This window comes from Andrographis paniculata, unplaced genomic scaffold (genome assembly GCF_009805555.1).
Source record: "Andrographis paniculata isolate CXL003 unplaced genomic scaffold, ASM980555v1 Contig83END, whole genome shotgun sequence".
In the NCBI taxonomy this organism is placed as follows: domain Eukaryota; kingdom Viridiplantae; phylum Streptophyta; class Magnoliopsida; order Lamiales; family Acanthaceae; genus Andrographis; species Andrographis paniculata.
Genome location: NW_026137621.1, coordinates 69,162 through 94,093, shown reverse-complemented (window position 1 = coordinate 94,093; position 24,932 = coordinate 69,162). Strand labels below are relative to the sequence as shown.

Here is a 24,932-nt window from a genome sequence, read left to right as displayed (position 1 = left end):
ACGTAAGGGTTTTTAGGATTTAGATATAACTAATGTATTATCTTTTCGCTATACTGTGGATGATTTTCTAGATATATAGAGTTGTTTTGTTTATAACAATGTAATTTAAGTTTAAAATGAAATCATGTCTTGTGCTTTCATTTTGTTATATATGTGCTTAATTTATGTATAATGTTGCTATATACCTTAAATGATATTCTTTCATTAAAAAATTATAAAAATATTGATCGTAGTTATTTACTGACACACGCAGAATTAGCTGTAAGATTAGTGTGTTTAATCATATTAGGGAAAAAATCGTTTCAATGGAACGAATAGACCATGTGCGCGGCTGCATGTGATTTTATGTATGAACTAAAATTACTATTCTACTCTTTAAAAAAACCATCACCATTAAATTAAATTGTTAATAGGACGGTTTAGGGGTAATCAGTACCCTAACCGTTGCCCTTATTGGAAACCACTTGTGTTAAATTTAATGTGATTATTAAGACGATAGTTAAAAACACCTCGGTTAGGATGGTAACTGAGATTTATTAGCATATGATTGTTTTAATCAATTATAGGTTGCATGGAAATATATCATGTATTATAGATTACATGGAAATATATCAAACAACAATACATGATGATGCATAAAGTATTAAGTGACACATATCTCATAAGCTTATAATACCAAAACAAGCTCCATAGCAACAACAAACTCATTACTCTATAACATCACCAATGCACCAACTTCTTTCAAGCAACCAAACTCTCTTCAATCTTCACAACATTTCAAGTTTATATATCGGTATCACTTACGGGCAAGCAACGTAGACATACATAGGAAAAGTAGGCGAACACCCTATAGATCACTCACGTTTATATACCACACTCGAATCAACAAACTTAACGGAGTATATGAAGCCAGAAATATAACGCAGCAGAAGTATGTTGGTCAATGATACCATGAGTCGGGTATAGCAAACTTACCGAATCATTTTCATAGGTCTTTATGTATGGAGGAGCAACACATAAATGGCACCCAATAGGGCTTCCCCTTCTTCTTTTCTTTCTTGGTCTCTATCGGGTATCTTGCTGGCGAATTCCAACCATCAATTTCCTTACGAGCTTGGGCATCGTGATCGTTTTCTGAACCTGCAGAGGCAGTAGTTAGAGTAGTCGCTGCTGCGCCAGCTCCATTGTTTATGGGTTCCATCTCATTTTTGGTATTTGGGGCTGGATCTTGTTTAGCTGTTGGTGACTTGGCTTCGCTCAGTAGGTTTTTCAGAGGGCTGTGATGCTTCACTGGGCTCGAATTTGTGACTTTGGAAATTATTTCCTCATTTTGCTTCCTGCCTTGGGATTCATTCACCACATTAGTTAGAGAAGGAAACCACCCGGCTTGGAGAGTCTCAGGTTTCGGATGCTGGTTGTTGGGCACTGCTTCAATCTCTGAGGCAGCAGAAGTGTGCTCGTGCGTATCTCCAGACTGAACCAAGGTCATGAATGAAGGGGGCTCCAAGTCTTGTGATTTGTTGGGACGAGCTTCCTCAGGTATGGTTATATGCTGCTGGGAACTTCTTGTTAATGAATCTTGCAATGTTGAATTTGTTCCGGAAACAGGTGCGTTGGATTCGCATGAATCTGCTAATGAAGCGTACAATAAGTAAACAATATTTGGAATTTCAAATCAAATAATGAATGCATTGAGTTCACCTGAAACCACCCCACAGTTGCCATCTATGCCCTCGGGTTTAATACCAGAATTATCTTGCAGATCCGTTGCTGTTACAGGAATCACCTTGTCCTCAACTTCATCTTGCAAGGACTTGGAATTGTCGGAGGTAGGAGGTTCAACATTGATGATGTTCTTTTCATCAACTGGAGCAGATGTGCTGTGTGACTCCTGAGAAAGGAACGCCGCCGAACCTACAGCCTCATCTAAACTTGGTGTGGCAGAACATTTCTCTGATGCAGCAATGTTACTGTCAGAAGTCTGCTCTGCATTCCGAACAATGCCCAAATGTTTTGATATGCTAATATCTTTAATGGCATGGTTTTCTCCAGTACCAAGTGAAGAAGTTTCACCAATGAGTCTCTCCTTAACTTCAGGCAAAGCTTCACTGGACAATTTCTTGGGGCTTTCAGAAATTTCTGGATGAAGTGCAGCATTGACATGAAGATTCACCTGATCATTGTCGAATTCTCTAACACCTTTCTCAATGCAACTGTCTTCTTTGGCTGAGTATTCATTCGATAGCTCAGAATCAATAAATGTAGACTCCTTTGAACTCAGTTGCTCGGGAGTGCTTTCAGATGCTACAACAACATTAACTTCTTTTATTTCTTTCACCATTCCAGCAACAGGTGCAGACTCGAATTTAGCATTGCTCGGCTCATGAATATCCTTTGGCAATTGAGAAATCACTTGGAACACGGTATACTCTGAGGCTGCAGCTCCGGATTGCTTATCCAATATACTGACATCATGATTTAGTTCTGCATCAATGCTGGCAGAGCTAACTGAATGCAACTCTTCACCGAGCAGCTTATGACTGCTTTGTCCTTCGACACACTTCTCAAGATTGGATTCCACTGAGCCAGAATTGGGCTTCTTCGACACTTGTTCCACATTTCTTGCAATGCTATCTTCTTCAGTCGAGCATGGAAATTCTGCAGGCTTATCCATATGTATTGTAGACTCTGGAATCACTTTTAGCTCCTCAGAATCTCCTCCACCCTTCTCAATCACAGCACCTGAACTCCTTGTGTCAGACTTTTCTGAGGTGTACCTCTCATCTCCCCCGACCATTTTAGTCTGATCATGTCCACCATCAACAGTACCATTTGCAGAAACAGGCAATGCGACTGCTCTATCCAGATCATTATCCTTGGATTTATGGTTCTCATTCTCAGGCTCATTTTCTCCTACTTCGCACTTCTCTTCCTTACTGGCATCATTTCCAACAGTTTCAACTTCAGTGAAACTGGATGTTTGTTTGATTTCTGGCTTGTTAGATTCGGCATCATTGGAGGGGTCACTAGCAGCTGAAGAGACTGCATTTTCAGAAGGTTTGACTGGCAGTGTCCTGAGATTATCCTCGTGCAGAATATCGCCAGCAATTTCAACAGACTTAACGTCTTCAGCAGCAGAAATTTGTTCTAACCCTGCATATGCATCGATGTTTCCTTTAGTCTCCTTGGCAGGAGCAATTTCACCAGAAGTTCCAGTGGAGCAATTTATTTCAGCACAAACGGCTGAGCTTTCGATCTCTGAATAAGCTTCCTTGCTTCCAAGTGTTTCAGTTTCAGGGAGCAAATTGAATTCAACCGGGTTCAAAACCAACTCATCATGAAATTTTTCATCGCTCTCAACTGCAAGCAATGCATGATCTGAAACTACACTTTTGGAATCACCATTTACAGACGCTGGATTTTCTCCCCGTCTATCAGAATCCTGTCCAACTTTCTTCTGCTCATTTTGAATTTCTCCACCGATGTTCTTTCCATCATCTTCAACTACATCTCTTGGAGTCTCAGTTTTCAGGACATCTTCCTCTAAACTATTTCCAAGCCCAACAGAAATTGCTTCAGCTCTATCTGTTATCGATGAATCAATACCTGATTGAATGTTAGTAGTTGGAGCTCCAGGATTTTGCATTTCCTCCTCGTTGGTTGCACCATTGTATAGCTCAGTTTTATCTGAGTACATCAAAAGATACTTTTAAGACCCAATGAGTTCCAAGATTGTACACATAAAGAAAGTTGTTTGAAAGATTTCGTCATACCAAAGAATATATTCCAAATATTAGAGAACAAGTATAATACCCGCCACTATAGAACAAATAATCACGTCACACAGCATAGAAATTGAAAGCATGATATGAAAACTAAATTTCCAAAAGAATTAAAGATGATTACAACAGAATGCAAGCTAACGAAAACCCATTGTTTAGCCAGTTAGACATATTGCTGTATTCCTTTTCTAAGGAAAATTGCATCAAACCCATAATCCTACAGAGTCAAATTACACTAACAACACCAAGCTCTTAGCCAGAAAACCTGATCATCACAATCATATTGTTTATAAAGGAATGCACCAAAAAGTTATAAATGTCAACACAGCACTGAAAATTTTGAGTAATGATTCAAGAAAGTTATACGGAAACACAATGATATAAATTCAATTCTTGTAAAGTTATAAGACCTTTGATGTTTTCAAGAGAGACAACAATAGAAAATTTTGGCATCTAATTAGTTAAGTTATTTGCTAAATTAAGCATCATGTGTTTTCCTACAACCTGATTTATCCATGTCTATTTAATATCAAACCCAAACCACAACCAGATTGAAGCATGTCGATTTAATATCAACCCCAAGCCACATAGAGAAGTACATCATTTATGGAAACCTAACTTTGTGAAGGACTAGAAATTCTAGAGACTTAGGAGTTGAAGAAAATGATCTAATACGAGAATCTTCATTCTATACATTCATCGAAATTAAGGACTACAAAAAGTAATCAACTGGGCAATGACCAACAACAAACTTAAGCTGTTAGATAATACACCACTTTGAATGCTCACCAACAGGTTCTTCGGCCTTAAAGGATTCGAGGCCATGAGAATCAATCTGGAAAGTCTTTTTCTCTGGACCTTCATTCAGCTCCGTCGCACTTCCAACTCGCTCCAGCGCCTGAGGACTGATTCCACTGTCCGAAAATTCAGTAACAGCATCAGTGAAAACATCATCTTCCGATCTATTCGACACTTCTCCAACCCCTCCGCCACTACCAAACTTCTCAACATCTTTCTTCGCCGGATTTGGACCTTTACATACAGCAACAACAAATCTATTATCATTTTTCAAAGAAGCCCACCAAAATAAATACAGGATACATATAAACTTTCCAATAAGAGCCTCTCACTTGGGGTATGATCATCCTCATTCGAGGCATGGTCGTCGTCCTCCGAAACAGCCGTATTGTGATCATGCTCTTCCGAGTGAGTAATCTTGTAGCCTTCAATTGTTCCACAAACCCTCTTATGAGCTCTTCTGTGCTTGGCACTGGGATGGGGATTCGGAAAAGGCCAACCACATATATGGCATAAGTGGACATTATGGACCTCATGACCTTCAAGAATCAAGTATACGAAAAGACACACCGTAAATTCCCAATCAGAAATTAGCATTAACTCGAAAATCCACATCAGTGATCAGTTACAATTAGGAAAAATGAAAGAAGAAGACGAACAAGAAATTAGGTACTCTAATCCAACAAACATAACAAATCAATAAACATAAGGCAGAAAAACTATCAACCGTCGGGATTTCTGCACCATAGAATCCACTTAAATTCTCGTAATAAAAGTCTACAGCTACTTTGTTCTCCGAGTGACCAAAAGCAAAGCAGTAATGAATCGAATCCAAGAAAATCAACAGGTACTCACAGCTAAACTTAACAAAGATGCTCCAGTAGATTAAATCGAAAACAGAAATGTCAAACCTGCGGTTATCGTGTGATCGTGACGGTCCATCCTCTACAAAAAAAACGCACTTAATCGTTTTCAGCTACAGAGAGCGAAGAATCGACTGAAACAAGCAAGCAAGCAATCAATCAATGGCGGATTGGAGAGAGAAGGAAAATGGGAGAGGGAACGAGAAGACTTTGGGTAGAGAGAGAGAGAGAGAGAAGAGGCCTGGCGAGCGATGATTGGGGAAGAGAGAGGGATGAATGCAGGCAGCGCACCATGTGCACATTATGTTATCGCCAATTCCTTCCCTTCCCGAGCTGACTGACTCACTCTCACAGTTTCCTGTTCTCGTCTCTCTCTCTCTTCCTCTCTCATCTGTATGTATATGTGTATGTATGTAAATGTATCGTATGCAGCATGAATACTGTGCTTGTTGACGTTGACCCTCACCATTTCTTCTTTTCTAATGTTTTTAACTGTAATCATTTTTATATTTCCTTCTGCATACAACACGTTAATATAATACTCTTTGAAATTAATCTTTCAATTTTAAATTATTTTATTTTTTAAATATATTTCCTGATTATTATTATTTTTTTAAAAAAAAATGGAAAATATCGTTGATATAATTAATTACATTACAAAATTTTACATATAAAATTATTATTAATTTGTGTGACTTTAGTTTAAAATTAAATATTATTAATTTAAATTTTTTTTAAAATAATATCTTGATACCATATTTTTATTAAAAATTATGTAAAATAAGTAATATTGCAGTTTGACACAAAATAACATAAACCTTATACATACAAAAAATGCCGGCATGAGTTTTATGTTAATTTAGTCATATAAGCATAGTGCAACATATATTATGTGATAAAATATATTGCAATATATAAAATATGATAGGGAGACGGATCCGGTGTTGATGGGTCATACTTACACAATACAAGTCGTTCATCATAATAGATTACAATCGTACGGTTTAGATTAAATAGGGGTAAGATAGTAATTCTAATTTACAAAAGTTACTGGGTTGAAGCGATTTTTTCATTCTCCCATCTTTCTTTACTTTCTACTAAAAAAATTTCACTCGCTCTTCGTCTTCAAATCGTCTTCTTCAATTGTCCATCGTTATTCGAGGCCGGACACGTTCATGGAGGTGATTTCGTCACCACTCTTTGTGTCTAAATTTCGGTAAGTTATGTCATGTCCATCATTTCATATGATTTTGTTGGACTCCAAGTCTAAAATGACTTAAATGTCGAAGATAGTGACTTTCATCAGGCTGCGGAGCTTCCATGGAGCAAGAAGATGTGACTTACATAGACCTTCGGACGACAAGCTCCATCAATCCTAAATCGGCAACCTCATAATGTCAATGGAAGACCATGGTACCTATAGGTCCTATATGGAAGGTCTTAGGGGTCAAAACGGAAGGAAGAAGAATGAGGGTTCCATGTAACTCAAGGCTCTCGGGAACATATCCCTGTAGATCGGCTAGGAGTATGATGGAAACAAATTAGGGTAGGCTGCAGGTCTAATCTTGAGGCAATGGAAGAAATCCAGAGCGAATGAAACTTGGTCCAAGAACGATGGAAGATGCTCAAGACGAATGGAACTCGATTCAGAGGCAATGGAAGCCGCCGGGAACTGATGGAAGAAGGTTACTTGGTGGTTAAAAGAGATAGAAAGAAGTGGGAATAATTTGTAACCACCCCTGTTAGTGGGAGAAGTGGTTATTCTAGGTTAGGATTACAAGTAGGAAAAAGAAACCCAACACACACACGCACAACAGAACAAATCGCATCTTTTCATATTTTTCTTCCTTGTTTTATTTTTGTTTATGCAATTTAATTTTGATTATATGCTTTCTGCAATTTATTTACTCGCTTTCCGTATATTATCGTAGTTTAGTTCAGTAATCGTGTGAAATTTGCATTGCCCGACGACGGATTGGCTCTCTGGAGTACTTCTGGAACCCACGCTGACGAAATCGATGAGCTATTTTGGAATTTCGAATCGTAGGATCCAACAGATTTCAATGCAATTTAAGTTAAACGTTTCTCTTCTTCTATCTTATTTAAGTTAAATCATTGTCCAATTCTTGTTTCTCTACATATGTTATAGTTTGTAGAGAAGCCCTATTTTAACCGTGGACCCGTCTCCGTCTCTGCCTACGGAGACACCATTAGGATCTCCTACTCCGTTCAGCAGGCTCTTAATAGCACTGGAATCGTGCTTAATCATGTCCCTGTAGATGAATTTTGAGATTTGTTAGAGTTTTGTGGTTATTGTGTTGTTGAGTGGATGATTTGCAAATTTTTGGGTGGTTGTGGTGAGTGTTGAACAATGGGATTGAGTGGTTTATGGCTTTTTAACTATATTTATGTTTATGTGTAGCTTTTATTTTGACTAATTTATTGTTGGGTGTACTTTGTGTACTTTTTGTCTCTTTTTGCTATTATGCTAGTGTTGTACGAGAAGATAAAATTGTTAAATATGATGTTTTTACTATGTTATGAGCAGTACTTTTATGCAATTAATGTTTTATTTATCTCATTATAATGGTTGACTAAAGCTCTGGTTATGCTGCTCCTTAGCAATAATAATATAGACAGTGGAAAAATTGATGATGAATTTCGATTTCGTGTTTGTTTGGGGGTTTGGATTTTGGATTGGGATTTGAATAGTAAAAATTTTGAATTTGAATAGTTGTATGATGTGATATAAATAAGTGTTGATGTGATATTTTGAATGTAAAATTGATTTTTAGTATAATATAAAAAATAAAAAATAGGTGTTTGATTTGATGTTTTTTGGGGGGGGGGGGGAAATATGATGAATAGTAGAAATCCAAACAAATCCCTCAAACAAACACAGTAAATTCCTATTTCCATGATATTGAGAGAGGTTTTTGGAAGTTGTTATAATTTTGAGCCAAGAAACTGCAGATTTTCATATTTGCATTTATAATGACACTGCATCCATTTTTCACATGCTACGAGGAATCCGAAACTTGAAATAGTAATGCATATTAATTCCCAATTTCTGATTGCAAGTGTAAGTTTGTTGGTTGCAGTTCTGTTGGAATGTTTAGTTTGTCACTAGTGGTTCTGTTGGAATCCGAAACTTGAAATAGTAATGCATATTAATTCCCAATTTTTCATGTTGCTTGTTAGAACAAAATATGCTTACCGTATCTAGTAAAATGCTTGGCACAGTATATATAAATGCTAGCAGGTTTAGAATGGTAGCAGTAAAATGTTGAATAGCAATACATGGAAATGCTTGATGATGTTAAATAAAATGCCGAATTCAGTAAATGTAAATTCTTATCCATCATTTTATGTTTTTATTATTAGGCAATATGTTTTGGTGGAAAGTATTTACAATGTCCTTTTGCAGCATTTTTTGGATAACATTCATATCATTTGATAGTACATTAACATGCTAAACACACATGTAGAAAATTCTTATTGGTGGTATTCAATAAAATGATTGATCTTGTATATGTAAGTGTTTATTATACTTTGTTCATAATATTTTGCAACCAAATCATGTATAAACTGACAAAAAAATCAATTTCCTTGCTTTTATCATGCTGATTATCTTTCTTATTCATCTTTCTATGCTTCTTTTGTCTTTCGGAATTGTTGATTCGATATGCATTTGTGTAGGAAGTTTTTGAATTGTGCACAACCTGTTGCTATTAATACATCTATCGTGCGTATTGAATGACAACACAACATTCCAATATTTTTCCACATGTTGTACGTGCGTTCAATCGAACACTCTTGAATATTGATGTGAACAAGATGTTGATCGCTTGTCTTCTCCATGTTATATATAAGATATGTTGTCTTCTCATCTAAGCATTGTGTTATGAATTCAAAAGATCTTTGGTATTGTTCTTGAAACCATTGAAAAACATTCAATGTGTAGAACATAGCTGCAGACTTTATCAATGAGTTGAATATATGATTTGCACCTAACCGTCTATTCCGTGCAAATAAATCCTCTTTTTCCTCTATGATTCTCTACCACTCTTTGAAATTGATGAAAAAATTGAACAATGCTACTGTTTGACTGGGGAATGTAAATCAAAATGCTGACTGTTGTATTATAAAATGTTTTCCATAAATAGCATCATGCTGAGTTTTGTATTTAGGACCATCACATATCATGTTGTATAATACAATATAAAATGATATTCTTTTCTTTGGTAAATGTTGATGTTAATTGAACGGTATGCTACATTATTTTATTTAACAATAATTTTAATGTTTTAATTGAAATACGACCGCTAATGCATATTTAATAAATTCTTATCACACCGAACGGGATTCTGATGGATATTTTAATATCTAAATCTTGAAAGACAATTAAAACAATTAGATTAACACAATTATATAAACTATTATCCGAATTTGACTAAATGCGCCATAATCTAATCCAATAAACTGAATCCAATAAATTCAACCAAATAAATCACAAAAGATATTCAAGATTTCAAATCAATTTTCAAGAAGTAACTCACTTTATTGAGCGATTTCCAGTTCCACAATGTTTGAACTTTGTGAGGGCGATGATGCATCCTGAAATTGCAATCTCTTTGATGTCTCCACCGCTTGTTGCACGATTGATTGGGGTTGGAATAATGAATAATTGATTTCTTTTCATCTCTCTCAATATCACCCATTAATTCTATTGGAAGAGTGCGTTTGTTTTTCCCAACAAATATTGTGTCAAAGAGGAAGGATAATGAGGCTTGAGTTAGTTATCTAAATTATGAAAATTACTATTACACCCTTAATTTAATACAAGCTATTGGGTTAAAAATTCTAATCCAATGACTAATATGCAATGAGTATAATGCTGATATTATATGTTCAACATGCAATTCCACCCTATATTATATACTATGTTATAACATAATTAATTGTATTATAAATATATCGCAATATATAGTACTCTCTCATGCCTGAGTGACATTTACCTTTTGCATCATTGAACTTAACATTAAAAATATCTTTATATTTGTATAATTTTTTTTACAAATGTCATTTATTAGTATTATAAGACACTAATAGAAGTATTTTTGCTATTTTTACTTAATTTGCATTACGTTTTGATATAATAATTAATATTCAAATATCAATACGCAAAATATAAATGTAGTCCTTAGCACTGGGCAAATGTAGTATATATTATTTACATTGATCATCATGGCCGTCTCGAATTTTTTCAGGGCCCTGAGCAAACAACAAATCGTAGACCTTATAAACAAATGATTTTTTTTTTGCCAGTGTGGGGTAATCGTCAGGTTTAGTTTGCAATACATATCTTGACTATTATAATACTTCACAATATCTAGACTATTATAAAACATATCATTCAATAATAATAACTACAAATTTTATATAAGATTAATTTTAGAAAAAACATGTTATAGTTTATTATAATTAGAATTGGGTTTTAGATTAATTTTGGAAAGTTTTTGTCAGAGTTTATTAGAATTATAATTGAATTGAGTAATTGTAGAAAACAAATATGAGAAAAAAATTTAAATTAAATTTTAATATGTCTAATAATAATAATTGATTTTAATAATATTTACAAATTCTAAATGCGAAAGAGATAGAGATTATTTTTAGAAAAATCTAGTTAAAATTTAATTTTAGTATTAAAATTACATTGGGTAATTATTGAAAAAAAAATATGGGATAAAATCTAATTTAAAATTTAATATATCTAACAATAATAATATAAAACTTAAAAAAAATGATCCAATTGCTTTGTGTATGTGATATATATATATGTTGATCCACCCAAAAATTACTAATATTACAAACGGTGTGTTTCTCCGGCCCAAACAGTAATCTAGTCCAAAACTGGGTAATTCGATTTTGGGAAACACCCCAGACGTCTGTTCAGTTTTTCAAAATTATAAATATATAAAAAATATAATAATTATAATTTAATAAAATATATACAACATATATGTCATTTCACAGAGAATAAATTTATTATAATACACAAATAAAAATTTAGAAATATATGTAGATATAATATAAAATTTATAATCAAATTATACAAATTAATACACATTTATATTATTATATTCATTATCGTCAAATCAATACACATCAAAACTCTCCAAACTCAACCCAAATCTAAATACAAAAGAAACAGATAGGGTGTGTTTGTTTGTGGATTATAGTTTTTAAGTTTGGATTTCTGAATAGTAAAAAGTTGAATGTAAATAGTTGTTTGATATTATATAAATAGAGGTTGATGTGATGTTTTGAATGTAAAATAAATTTGTAGTATAATATAAAAAAAAAAGTAATTATTTAATGTGATATTTTTTAAGAAAAAAAAGAATTTGAATAGTAAAAATATGTGGTAAAACTCATTAAAAAAATATAATCATAAATTCAAACTCACCTTAAAATTAAAATTAAAATAAAAACCAAACTCAAACTCAAATTCAAATATCCCTTAATTTCCTAAAGAAAAGCACCCAAAATTCATATGCAGAAAATCAATAAATAAATTTACGTGGATGTAGTATAATTCTTTTGATTAAAATACTCATGTTTTGATATTTATACTCTTTCTATTATATATATAATTATATATTTTTAATTTATATAAAATTTAAAATTATTTTGATATTAGTATGTGTATTTTAAAAAAAAAAATACCTTAATGAAATGAATCAAAATAATAAAAAATAATACTTTCTATTTAGATAAAAATAGTATTACTCAGCTTAATTATTTTTAACTTAAAAAAATTGTGTTCTTTTACATATATATATATAATTAAAACAGTAAAAAATTAAATAAAATGTAAAGAAGAACAATCTTAATATTATCAATAATAAAATATTCTTCTTTCATAGAGAATTTTGTAACCGTAAAGTCATGAATTCAAAATCCAACTCTTTCAGGTCTCGGCTGTCACATATGGTTTGACAAGTGCATCCAATAAAATTTAATAATTATATTTTTAAAAAAATGATAAAAATATTTTGTCTAGAATTATTGATCTTATGTGAGTGAATATAATATATATATAGTATTTTTTTTTTATAATATTCATGAGATCCTATTATCCAAAAATAGTTTAGACGAACAAACTTTTAATTTATTTATTCATAAAAAATTCAAAAATTCAATATAAAATTTAAAATTGTTGCATTGTTATAATTAGTTCTTATTTATCAGTTAATATCAATTATATATTTCTATACAGTTAATTATATATCTTGAAATAATTTGGTTCATTTCTTTTGTATTAATTTTCTATTTGGTTTTTATTTTATTTTTATAATGTAATGTACCATTATTATTTTTAAAATGCATTAAATAGATTTTCACGTTAAATACAATATTTTATAAATTTTGTCGATCGAATAAATTATAATGAGAAAATCCTTTGTGACAAGCTAAAATAATTTTGAAGTTAGTAACATTATCATAAGTTCGGTCATCATTATTGAACATTACTTTTTTGTTATTATTACTATTGATTTTTTTCTATTAAGCTCTCTTAATTATTATTACTTCCTCCACCAGTCAATTTTATTCCTATTGTTTTGTAAATTTACAAAATATATATATAATTGGCAGACAGAAGTATTATTATTATATAGTAAATTTTTATTTTATTTTATTTTTATAATGTAACTTACCACTATTAAATTTTTATGTACATCATATAAATTTTCAGGTTAAATACAATAAATTTATAAATTTTGTCTACCGAATAAGTTATAACGGACAAATATTGTGTGACAAACTAAGACAAATTTGAACTTAGTAACATTGTTACCATAAGTTCGGTCATCCATTATCAGGCATTTGGCATGTTTATTTAGTATTTTTATTTGAAGAATTTTTATGTGAGATATAGATAATCGTGTCGAGAATATAAAATAAAGTGGTGGATTCATTGCTGATGGACACACCCATCAACAGGGTGTTGATTCAATTTCAACCGTTAATCGAATTTGATATAAAATCAACGGCGTAGATTAAATAGGGGTGAAGTTATCTTTTTATCTAATTTATTTTTATCCAATTTAGATTTCTCCTAGGGCAATTCTTCGTAGAGCCTTTCAGTTATTGTTCATGCCGCCGTTGTTGTCCCTACACTGTTTTGATAAGTTTTGGTGAAAAACACGTTTAGAGTGTTTTTTGTAGTAATTTCTGGATAACATTCATGTTGTTTGATATTTCGGTAATATGCTAAAACAATATAGGAAAATGCTTGTTGGTAATCAATGAAATGTTTTGTTTAGTATATATAAATGTTTATTATACTTTGTTCGCCATATTTTTCAATTAAATTATGGATGAACCGACAAAAAATCTATTTACTTGCTTGTAACCTACTATTTATTTGTTTTGATATGTTTTTGGTGGAAAACACATTTAGGGTGTTTTTTTTTATAGCAAGTTTTAGATAACACTCACGTTGTTGTTGTTGTTGTTGGCTTTTTTTTTTTTTTTTTTATGACGTGGGAACCTAATACCTTGCAAACCAGGCCCGACGAACAAGTCACTAGGCGAATTATGTGTGACAGGTGACCTGAGGCGTCGGGAGTTTGAATCCATGACCTCATGGTCACAAGTCTAACCCCTACACCACCAAGCAATCCCTTACGGGACAACACTCATGTTGTTTGATATTATCGTAACATGCTAAAACAATATAGGAAAATGCTTGTTGGTAATCAATGAAATGTTTTGTTTAGTATATCTAAATGTTTATTATACTTTGTTCGCCATATTTTTCAATTAAATTATGGATGAACCGACAAAAAATCTATTTACTTGCTTGTAACCTACTATTTATTTGTTTTGATATGTTTTTGGTGGAAAACACATTTAGGGTGTTTTTTTTTATAGCAAGTTTTAGATAACACTCACGTTGTTGTTGTTGTTGTTGGCTTTTTTTTTTTTTTTTTTTGATGACGTGGGAACCTAATACCCTGCAAACCAGGCCCGACGAACAAGTCACTAGGCGAATTATGTGTGACAGGTGACCTGAGGCGTCGGGAGTTTGAATCCATGACCTCATGGTCACAAGTCTAACCCCTACACCACCAAGCAATCCCTTACGGGACAACACTCATGTTGTTTGATATTATCGTAACATGCTAAAACAATATAGGAATATGCTTGTTGGTAGTCAATGAAATATTTTGTTCGGTATATGTAAATATTTATTATATTTTGTTCACCATATTTGCCAACTAAATTAGAGATTAACTGACAAGATATCAATCTCCTTGTTGTATCATGTTGTTTATTTGTTTTGTTTATTAGTTTTATTCATCTTTTTATGCCTTTTTTGATAAGTTTTGATGGAAAATACGTTTAGAGTGTCTTTTTTGCAGTAATTTATGGATAACACTCATGTTGTTTAAGATTACAGTAACATGCTAAACACTGCATATGAATATGCTTGCAGGTAGTCAATGAAACGCTTTTTTCAGTATATGTAAATACTTATTCTGATAATTTGTTCACCACATTTTGCAACTAAATTATGGATGAACCAATAAAAAAATCAACCTCTTTGCTTGTATCATGTTGTTTATTTTTTTTTATTAATCCTTTTATGCTTTTTTTGCCTCTTAGAGTTGCTGATTAATATATATATTTTTAATTCTTCCTTTTGGATTATCCATTGACTTCAAAATTAAATTGCCTACATTGACTGTGTTTTGTACTCCTCCTGTAGCATGACCAATCGGTTAATTTGATATAAAAAATAATTCAATAAAATAAAAGGTATAAGAGACGTAACTGTTATTTTGATATGTCGACGTTCCTTCATACATATTTGAGCATGTAACTGTGATGCGAAAGAATTCAGTGAATTTAACTAACAATGAATTATAATTTTTCGGCTCAAATATTATTAACTTTGCAGAACTCATGAACAAGTGGCACAATGATCTGTATCTTCTAGAATAATTCATTTCCTCATGACCAGATGTTAAGATTGTGTGATAATATTGTAACATCTTCCTAACATCTTTTCTTCATCCATTCAAAATGCATTTGTCTGTGATATTTTTTAATTTTGCACAACTAATTGCTAATAATACATCCATTGCATGCCAATCTATTGAATCTAAATATAGATGATAAAAAAATGTCACCCAATATGTTGTTTGTTGAATATTAAAATTGTCACACAGTTTAGAAAATGCTAAATTTTGTATCGAGTTGTATAATGTAGTATGAAATATTTCACATGCACACGTAAATGCTAAATTCAACTAAACAAGATGCTAATTTGTTTTAATTAATAGTAGTTTTAAATATTTTGATACAAAAATGATCGCCAATAATACATAATATCTAAATTTTTAAGAGATGTAAACGAAATTCTAATAGTTTGACTGTCTCCAGATTTTGAATAATTATAAAAATAATTAGGCCATTGAGCGAAGAAGATTAGTTATTTGAAACTCTAATTTTATTCAATGTATCTGTTGCTTTTTGAGGGATCGATTGAGTTGGAATAATGACAAATAGATTTTGCTTGTTTCATCAATCTCATTCATTAATTTTATTGGAAGATTATACTATGTTTTTCTGCGGGATGTTGAACATACGCGAAGAGGAATAAGGAATGAGACAAAAACGGTTATATAAATTATGGGAAAGTAAAAACTACACTTATAACCCTCAAATAATACAAGACATCAGATTAATTTTTTAAATCTAACGGCTCCTAATGAATCCGCATTCTACTTGTTATGGTGGACCAACACCGGATCCCACCCGATAAAATAATATTTATATTGAATGTTGACTTTTGTAAAAAAATAAAATATAAATATTGTAAATCTTATCAAAAGAAATTTTTTGGACAAATAGACTCACCTTTGTGTTACGTTACTATTACTATTGACTTCTCTCTATTAGGTTCTCTTTTTTATTTTTATATATTATTATATAGGAAAAATGTTTTTTTTATTTTTTTTATATTTTTTATAATGTAACCTACCATTGCTATTTTTTAATGTGCATCAAATAAGTTATAATAAAAAATCATATGTGACAAGTTAAGACAGATTTGAACTTAGTAGCATTGTGTTATCATAAGTTCGATCATCCATTATCTAACATTACTTTTGTGTTATTATTACAATTGATGTCTTTTTATTAGCTCTCTTTTTTATTACATATATTATTATTATATATGGTTAAAAGGAATAAGATTGACAGTGAAAATTTGTAAAGATTGTTTTCTCTCAATTCTATCAAAATCCAAAATATGCCATTTTTTGTTCTATTCAATTATACCATTTTTTTCTTAAAAAGAAAATATTGGATATGAGAATCAGCCCCAAAATAGGTTCAACTTCTTCGAATTTTATACAATGTGAAAATATGAAACCATTGGTGATTAGCACAGTTTTGAACATAGTTGTCACGTGGTCAAAACTCCAGTGTGCGTATGTGCATGATTCTGTGGTTGAATGAGTGCAAAAGAAGAATAAACAACACACATGATTTGTTAATCCAGTTAGATGTTGAAACCTACAACTAGGGATATCAATTCATGAGTCTTTCACTAAACCTGCACCAGGTTTACACCATCAAGATACCAAAAGAATCGATCCAACATATCATCTAAAAAAGATCCCCTTATTTTACAAATACAGACGGACTGGTTGTTACACAGCCGTAACGATACTAGTAGACTCACAGTCAAACTCCGAGTAAGATTGTCTTCATGTTGGTGATATCCTTGTAAGAAATAATTGTTAAATCGAATAAATTAAGCGGAAGCGAATTAAATTAACCCCCAACCATTACTTCAAAAGGATTCTGAATCTTGGATCTCCCTCTTCTAGAAACCAATAGATTGGAACCCTAGGAAGATGTTAGGAAGGTGTTGTCATACCCTTGCTCTTAAGTAGCGATTGTGTATTATGATTTATGAGAGTAGATATAGTAACTCGTATGTGAGAGTATGTATTATAAGAAGAAAAACCGTCAATCACAATTTTTCTGCCACTTCTCCCATAAATTCTCAACGTGATGGATTTAATGAGAGAAAAAGTGGCCCAAAATTTAGGGTTAGTTTAATTATATAAGATAATATAAAAATAATCAAATTGATATATATCTATATTAAATATCAAAATTAAAGTTGATTAATTAATTAATTAATTATACTAACATTCTCCCACTTGGCCCATTTAAACCATCACAAACATACAAAAAACTTTACATATGAATCATGGCAGTAGGTCTTCTATAAATGAATGTTACCTTTCATGTATCACGATATGTCATCTCAAACTAAATTCATAACTCAATGAATAAATCCTATATTTATTCCGAGTTAAATTGAAGTGAATTTTCTTAAGAACAAACAAATATGTGCACAATAAAATGAGAAAACACTAAACTAAATATATGTTATGTCACGTTTGGTGCAAACATGAGCATACATAAGACTTTCGACTGTTGAAGCATAAGGAATATTTCTCATGTGTTCCATTTCAAAGTTATTTTTCGGACACTGACTTAAATCGAGTTTGTCACCCTTCATAATGGGAGCTACACTCAGTGAACAATCTTTCATATTAAATCTAGAACTTTCTTGATATAGGCTTCTTGAGACAAACCCCAAAATGTCTCGATTTCTATCTCTATGGATCTTAATGCCATTGACGTAAGATGTCTCTCCCATATCTTTCATATCAATCTTTGGAAGAAATTGGTTCACCTCATATAACATCCCTTTATTATGAGTCATAAGCAAAATATCGTCCACGTACAATGCAAAGAAGCAAATACCACTCCCACTAACCTTCTGGTATATCAATGACGTTTTCTTTAAAGCCAAATGAAGAGATAACATTATGAAATTTTAAATACCATTGACGGGAAGCTTGCTTCAATCCATATATAGATTTATTAAGCTTACAAATTAAATTTTCTCCACCACTAAAGGTAAATCCTTCAGGTTGTTTCATATAAACCTTTTCCTCTAGATCATCATTTAGGAACGCCGTTTTCACGTCCATCTGATGTAACTCAAAACCAAACTGAGCTACTAACTTGGTCATATGCTATCATGTGTTGAAATACGAATTACTTCAAATTAGTATGCTAATCTGATTAAATCAACATTACTGATTTGACTCGGTGAGCACTCTAACCGCCGTTTATATTTTTTTTTTAATAATGTGAGTCTTAGGTCTTATAAAATCCATTCCAAATACACCTTATTGTAATTTTCGAAAGAATAATCATAATAAAGTTAAGGAAAAAATTTTCATAACTCCCATTTGGTTTCGAAACTCAGCATCAATTCCTTTTTACTTTAAAAATTGCATGACAACCCTTTATACTTTATGAAACTCACTATGAAACACCTATGTGGTTTCGAAACCCAGCATAAATTCCAACTTTACTTTAAAAATTGTGTAACGCCCCTTATATTTTAAAAAATGTTGCATGAAACCCCGCCATGAAAAAAATATAGATAGAGAATCATTTTCTCATCACACAAGGGAGGTTTCATTGCGGTGGGGTTTTCTATAACATTTTTTAAAGTATAAAGAGGTGTTATACAATTTTTAAAGTATAAAAGAATTTTATGTTAAATTTTGAAATCACGAGTGAATTATGAGAAATATTATCTAAAATTAAATATTTATTTAATCACATGTTGAGAGTATTTTAAATTGTATATATGATTTTTTTTAAGAAAAAAATGATCTGAATATTATATTTAAATAATATTTAATATAATATTTTATACCAAATATATTTTCTTTCAAAAAATACAAAATCTAAATAATAAAAGCTAAAAAACTTCCATCAAATAAACATGCCCTTAGATTTATATATATATGTATATATATATAAGTTGGAACCTAAAATTTGGAGGTTCCAAGACCATTCGTCGATTCGTTGGTGCGGGTTTCGAAAGTACTCCAAAGAGTCTGTCCGTTGTCGGATTTGGGGCGGCTCCTTCGGTGGAGCCTGCACGGCTTCGAGCCTAAACGACCGATTTCGATGGATTTAATCTAAAATCTACTAAAACTCGGATAAATCTACTGGAAAGCGGATAAAAACATATTGCAAGAAGCATAAAGGCAAGTAATTCGAATTAAAATGCATAAACGGAAACTAAAAACTACGAAAAAGTAAAGAAATATGCAAGTTCATCTTCTTGTGCGTATGTGTGATGTTTTTTTCCTAATTTTAATCCTAAATTAGAATAACTGCCTCTTCCACTAAAAGGAACAGTTCCAATTATTCTTGCACTATTCTCAACCGCCTAGTAACCTCCCACTACTACCTCCAACTGCCTAGTAACCTTTTTCCACTACCTCCAACTATCTAGTAACTTCCTTCCATCAGTTCCCTAGTAACCTCCTTCCATCAACCACCAGGTAATCTCCTTCCATCAGCTCCCAACCGCTTCCATTGCCTTTGGACCGGATTCCACTTGCTCTAAACTTCTTCCATTGCCTCTAGACCAAATTTGTCGCTTACTCCGACTTATTTTTATCGTACTCCTAGCTGGTCCATGGGGATGTGTCCCCAACAACCTCGAGTTACATGGAATTTTCAGTTTTCCTCTTGTTTGCATGTTCCATGGAGCTTTTTGAATAGAGTATGAAAGTGTATAGGCCCTCCACTATTGTTCAGTATGAAATTATTAACCCAGAGCCAATGGAGGTAGTTATCCCATGATCTGTGGAAGTTGTTGTTTTCTATCTTGTGGAGGCAACATTCTTCTACTTTGTAGAAGCACCGCAGTCCAATGGAGGTAGTTGTTTTCAACCCAATAGAGACAACAATTTCTGAACTTATGGAAATATTGTTCCGGGATGGAGACGTCATAGTCCATGGAGTTGCTACCTTAAAGTCCATGGAGGTTGTTGCTTTCGGCTCTGTTGAAGCACTACAATCCACTTGAAGCTGTTGCCTTCGGCTCTGTGGAGACAGCAGTTTTTGGCTCCGAAGCTTGAAGCTCCATTGCTGTTGAGCGGCTCCATGGCCAATAAGCTCTGACTCCACTTTTTTCTTTGAGCCTCCTTCACGTTTAGGTGTTTTTGGATCAATGTCCAACAATGCTCTCCTCAAAAGGGCTGGGCGAATGCTTCTATTGAGCCCATGTCCTTTTGCTTTGAGCCGTTCGCTTGAATCAACTATGGTTTCTTCTGTCGACAAGGGATCCTCCCCGGCCTTCACTTCTTGGACTTCATTTTCATCCCAAAACATCAACGTTTGATGGAGTGTCAAAGACACACACTCGCATGCATGAATCCAATTTCGTCCCAAGAGAGCCGAAAAGAATGGCCTACTATCAATCACCATGAAATTTGATGATATTTTCTTTGTCCCCACCTGCACATTCAAAGTGATCATACCTTCCGGTTTGTAAGAATTTCCCAAAAGATCGGTAGGCCGTACAAATGTAGAAATCAAATCGTCACTAGTCTTTTCGAACTTCCGTAGGGTCTCAATTGGCAACACATTCACAAAAGCTCCACCGTCCACCAGAACTTGGTCAAACGGATAGCCATTCATCGAGACCCGAATGTGCAAAGGCTTGACATGTTGGTTTTGGCCAGGCCTGAGCCTTTTAAATTCTATCATCGTTGCCACATCATTCCATTTGAAGATAGGCTCTTCGTCAACGACAACTTCTTCTAACTCTTGAACTTCTTCCAGAGGCTCCTCTACTTGCTTCCTTTTTTAAAAAGACTCCATAGGCTGGTTCCTTAGCGGCTCCACAGCCTGCTTTCTTTCTGGAAGTGGCTCCACAACCTGCTTCCTTTCTTAAAGCGACTCCAGAACTTGCTTCCTTAGCGGTTCCATAGCCTGCTTTATTTCTTGAAGCGGCTCCACAGCCTGTTTTTTCTTTGAAAGCGACTCCGCAGCCTGCTTCCTTTCTGAAAGCGGCTCCACAACCTGTCTTCTCTCTAAAAGCAGCTTCACAACTTGCTTCCTTGGCAGCTTCATGACTTTCTTTCTTTCTGGAAGCGGCTCCATAGCTTGCTTCTTTTCTTGAAGCAGCTCCACAACCTGCTTTTTCTCTTAAAGCGGCTCCACAGCCTACTTCCTGACAGCTCCATGGTCTGCTTCCTTAGTGGCTCCATGGCCTGCTTTCTTTCTGGAAGCGGCTCCACAGCCTGTTTCATTAGCGCCTCCATGGCCTGCTTCCTTTGTGGAAGCGGCTCTACAACTTGCTTCCTTAGCGGCTTCACAACCTGTTTTCTTTCTAGAAGCGGCTTCACAACCTGCTTCTTTGGCGGCTCCATGGTCTGATTTCTTTTTGAAAGCGGCTCCATAGCCTGCTTCATTTTTTTAAGCGGCTCCTCCATCTATTTTTCTTTCGGAGACAGCTCATGTGACCTTTCCTTCTCTATACGAGCCTTCAACTTTCTTCTTTGAGCTCGCCTCTTTTGAGTCCTAGTGGGTCTCCTTATTGCCCCCCTAGTGGAAAGCTTCGGCTCATTCACAATCCATTTTTCATTCTCTTTCACGATAGGAGGCTTCCGTGTAGCCTTGCGAATAATGGTGATCTGGTCAGCCGTGGTAACAGTCCAAATCCGTTTCCCATTTGTGACTTTCACTTCTGCTACGATGGCCTCCGGCTTGAGTCCTTTGTATACTTTATTCTTTTCCGATCCTGAGGCTTTCAGACTTTGGATGGTGACACCGACATTAGGGATCTTGACCGTCCTTTGTCTTACCTTCTCCATGTTCGAACTTGAGACTTTATCAAATGTCACTCTTGTGATGATGGTTTTTTCAGTGGGTGCCTTCGGTCATAGACAGTCTTGAACCGAAGGTTTTGACGGCTGGATGCTAAGCTTGTCTTTCATAAGCCCTTTAGCCGACATAGTATTAGCAAAAGGAATAAACCCTTTGGTTGGCTTCAATGCCGGACACAAATAAGTCTTTCCATTTGCTAATTTCGTGGCCAAAGCTTCTGCCTCCGCAAAATCCTTTTCGTCTGAAGTCACTAGGGCTTTTACCCTTGTAGGCTCCTTTTCGTATGGAACCTTCATAGCCTCTGGAGTCTCTTCCCCTGCAGTCTCTTTTTCGTATGGAGCCTTCATGGTTTTTGGAGCCTGTGTCCCTGCAGAGTCCTTTTCATATGGAGCCTCTGCTCTTACATCCTCCTTTTCGTTAGGAGTCTCCATGGTCCCTGGAGTCTCTACCTCCGCAAATTTTGGAGCTTCCATGGCTTCTGGAACCTCTGCCTCCGCAGACTCCTTTTCGGCTGGAGCCTCCACAACTTTTGAAGTCTCTACCTCCACAAATTCTGGAGCTTCCATGGCTTCTGGAACCTCTGCCTCCGCAGATTCCTTTTTAACTAGAGCCTCCATAGCCTTTGGAGTCTCTGTCTCCACAAGCTCTGGAGCTTCCATCGCTTCTGGAACCTCTGCCTCCTTAGGCTCCTTTTCGAGTGGAGCATCTGCCCCCGCAGACTCCTTTTCGACTGGAGCCTCCACAGCCTCTGGAGTCTCTGCCCTTACAAACTTCTTTTTCGTATGGAGGTGAATTTTTCGCGCTCAAAGTGGCACTAGGCTTCTTTTCAAACCTTCTTTTTGAAAATGTCCTCCTTATGCAATTTGCGATGACATCAACGTCCATTAGAGGCTTAGCCTCCTGTTGATTTGGTATCAGCGGCTGCCCTCTAACTGCCTGCTGATGGAAGGTTGGTTGCTGCATCTATGCGGCCTGCCCTCCTTGCCCCTGTGTTTCGATGATCCTCTTCCATTGGAGATTAGCCACGTTCGGACCGTGACATCCCCATGGTGGTGTTGCGCATTCCACATAGGTTGTCCGCTTAATCGCCCTGGCGGGATCATGCTAAATGCTGCAAATTTGCTTGCCCCTCATGGAGGCTTAGCACTGATATTCAACTCCAACGGCCAAGGGGTTTCAGCCCTCCGCAGCCTGTTGGCTCCATCACTTCTCAGGCTGTTGGCTCCAGCTATCCGCAATCTGTTGGTTCCAGCCTTTCGCAAACTGGTGGTTCCAGCCTTCCGCAGGCTAGTGGTTCCAGCCCTCCGCAGGCTTTTGCCAGCCATCCACAGGCTGTTGGCTCCAGCCATCCGCAGGTTGTTGGAACTTGCCTTCCGTAGACTGGTGGTACCAGCCCTCCGCAGGCTGTTGCTTCCAGCTTCCTACAGGTTGTTGGTTCCAACCTGATCTTGCCTGCCCCGGTCCTAAGGCGTGAAGCATTGGATGTTCTGAAACAATTTCGTAGCTTTTTTCAAGCGGTACAAATGAACCCCATGTCAACCTCGACATCACTCTTCGAAAAATCCGACTTTGGTCCCACTGGGCGTGCCAATTGTTGTATCCTAAAATTCGGAGGTTCCAAGACCATTCGTCGATTCATCAATGTGGGTTCCAGAAGTACTCCAAAGAGCTTGTCCGTCGTCGGATTTGGGGCGGCTCCTTCGGTGGAGCCTGCACAGCTTCGAGCCTAAACGAGACTTCGAGCCTAAACGACCGATTTCGATGGATTTAATCTAAAATCTACTAAAACTCGGATAAATCTACTGGAAAGCGGATAAAAACATATTGCAAGAAGCATAAAGGCAAGTAATTCAAATTAAATTGCATAAACGGAAACTAAAAACTACGAAAAAGTAAAGAAATATGTGAGTTCATCTTTTTGTGCGTGTGTGTGATGTGTTTTTTCCTAATTTTAATCCTAAGATAGAATAACCGTCTCTTCCACTAAAAGGAGCAGTTCCAATTATTTCTCCACCACTCTCAACCGCCTAGTAACCTCCCACTACTACCTCCAACTTCATGGTAACCTCCCACTACTACCTCTAACTGCCTAGTGACCTCCTTCCACTACCTCCAACTGTCTGGTAACCTCCTTATCAGTTCCCTGGTAACCACATTCCATCAACCACCTGATAATCTCCTTTCATCAGCTCTCAACTGCTTCCATTGCATTTGGACTGGGTTCCACTTGCTCCGAACTTTTTCCATTACCTCTAGACCAGATTTGTCGCTTACTCCGACTTGTTTCCATCGTACTCCTAGCCGGTTCACGGGGATGCGTCCCCAACAACCTCAAGTGACATGAAATTTTTGGTTTTCCTCTTGTTGGCATGTTCCATGGAGCTTTTTGAATAAAATATAAAAGTGCATAGGCCCTCCATTATTGTTCAGTACAAAATTATTAACCTAGGGCCAAATGGAGATAGTTATCCCATGATCTGTGGAAGCTGTTGTTTTCTATCTTGTGGAGGCAACTTTTCTCTTCTTTGTAGAAGCACCGCAGTCCAATGGTGGTAGTTGTTTTCAACCCAATGGAGACAACAATTTCTGACCTTATGGAAACATTTTTCCGTATGGAGACGTCATAGTCCATGGAGTTGTTGCCATAAAGTCCATGGAGGCTGCTGCTTTTGGCTCTGTGAAAGCA

At 35.0% G+C, this 24,932-nt stretch overlaps 3 protein-coding genes across 3 annotated transcripts; all 3 read right to left on the bottom strand.

Moving 5' to 3' along the window:
* Positions 1-690: 690 nt before the first annotated feature.
* On the bottom strand, positions 691-5,820 carry LOC127241728 (uncharacterized). Its single transcript, XM_051260902.1, has 5 exons — positions 5,492-5,820; positions 4,913-5,119; positions 4,572-4,814; positions 1,702-3,687; positions 691-1,629 (listed from the first exon to the last, which is right to left on the bottom strand). Exons 1-5 carry the CDS (start codon positions 5,520-5,522, stop codon positions 986-988), a joined length of 3,111 nt encoding a protein of 1,036 aa, XP_051116859.1. The 5' UTR covers positions 5,523-5,820; the 3' UTR covers positions 691-985.
* A 15,487-nt stretch (positions 5,821-21,307) lies between these two features.
* On the bottom strand, positions 21,308-21,789 carry LOC127241622 (uncharacterized). The gene is made up of 2 exons (XM_051260768.1): positions 21,588-21,789; positions 21,308-21,534 (listed from the first exon to the last, which is right to left on the bottom strand). The coding sequence occupies exons 1-2, from the start codon at positions 21,787-21,789 to the stop codon at positions 21,308-21,310; spliced, it is 429 nt and encodes a 142-aa protein (XP_051116725.1).
* A 510-nt stretch (positions 21,790-22,299) lies between these two features.
* On the bottom strand, positions 22,300-23,209 carry LOC127241621 (uncharacterized). The gene is made up of 2 exons (XM_051260767.1): positions 23,079-23,209; positions 22,300-23,008 (listed from the first exon to the last, which is right to left on the bottom strand). Exons 1-2 carry the CDS (start codon positions 23,207-23,209, stop codon positions 22,300-22,302), a joined length of 840 nt encoding a protein of 279 aa, XP_051116724.1.
* Between the last annotated feature and the right edge of the window lie 1,723 nt (positions 23,210-24,932).

Excerpts from the sequence above, each read along its gene's own strand:
- LOC127241621 (XM_051260767.1), bottom strand. The coding sequence starts at position 23,209 with ATGCAGCAACCAACCTTCCATCAGCAGGCAGTTAGAGGGCAGCCGCTG. Across the intron at positions 23,009-23,078 it reads AGGACATTTTCAAAAAGAAG|GGCAGAGACTCCAGAGGCTG; the intron begins GTTTGAAAAGAA and ends GAAGTTTGTAAG.
- LOC127241622 (XM_051260768.1), bottom strand. The coding sequence starts at position 21,789 with ATGGAGCCGCCAAAGAAGCAGGTTGTGAAGCCGCTTCTAGAAAGAAAA. Across the intron at positions 21,535-21,587 it reads GACCATGGAGCTGTCAGGAA|AAAAGAAGCAAGCTATGGAG; the intron begins GTAGGCTGTGGA and ends AGCTGCTTCAAG.
- LOC127241728 (XM_051260902.1), bottom strand. The coding sequence starts at position 5,522 with ATGGACCGTCACGATCACACGATAACCGCAG. Across the intron at positions 4,815-4,912 it reads TGAGGATGATCATACCCCAA|GTCCAAATCCGGCGAAGAAA; the intron begins GTGAGAGGCTCT and ends CTGTATGTAAAG. Across the intron at positions 3,688-4,571 it reads TAAGGCCGAAGAACCTGTTG|ATAAAACTGAGCTATACAAT; the intron begins GTGAGCATTCAA and ends TGATGTACTCAG.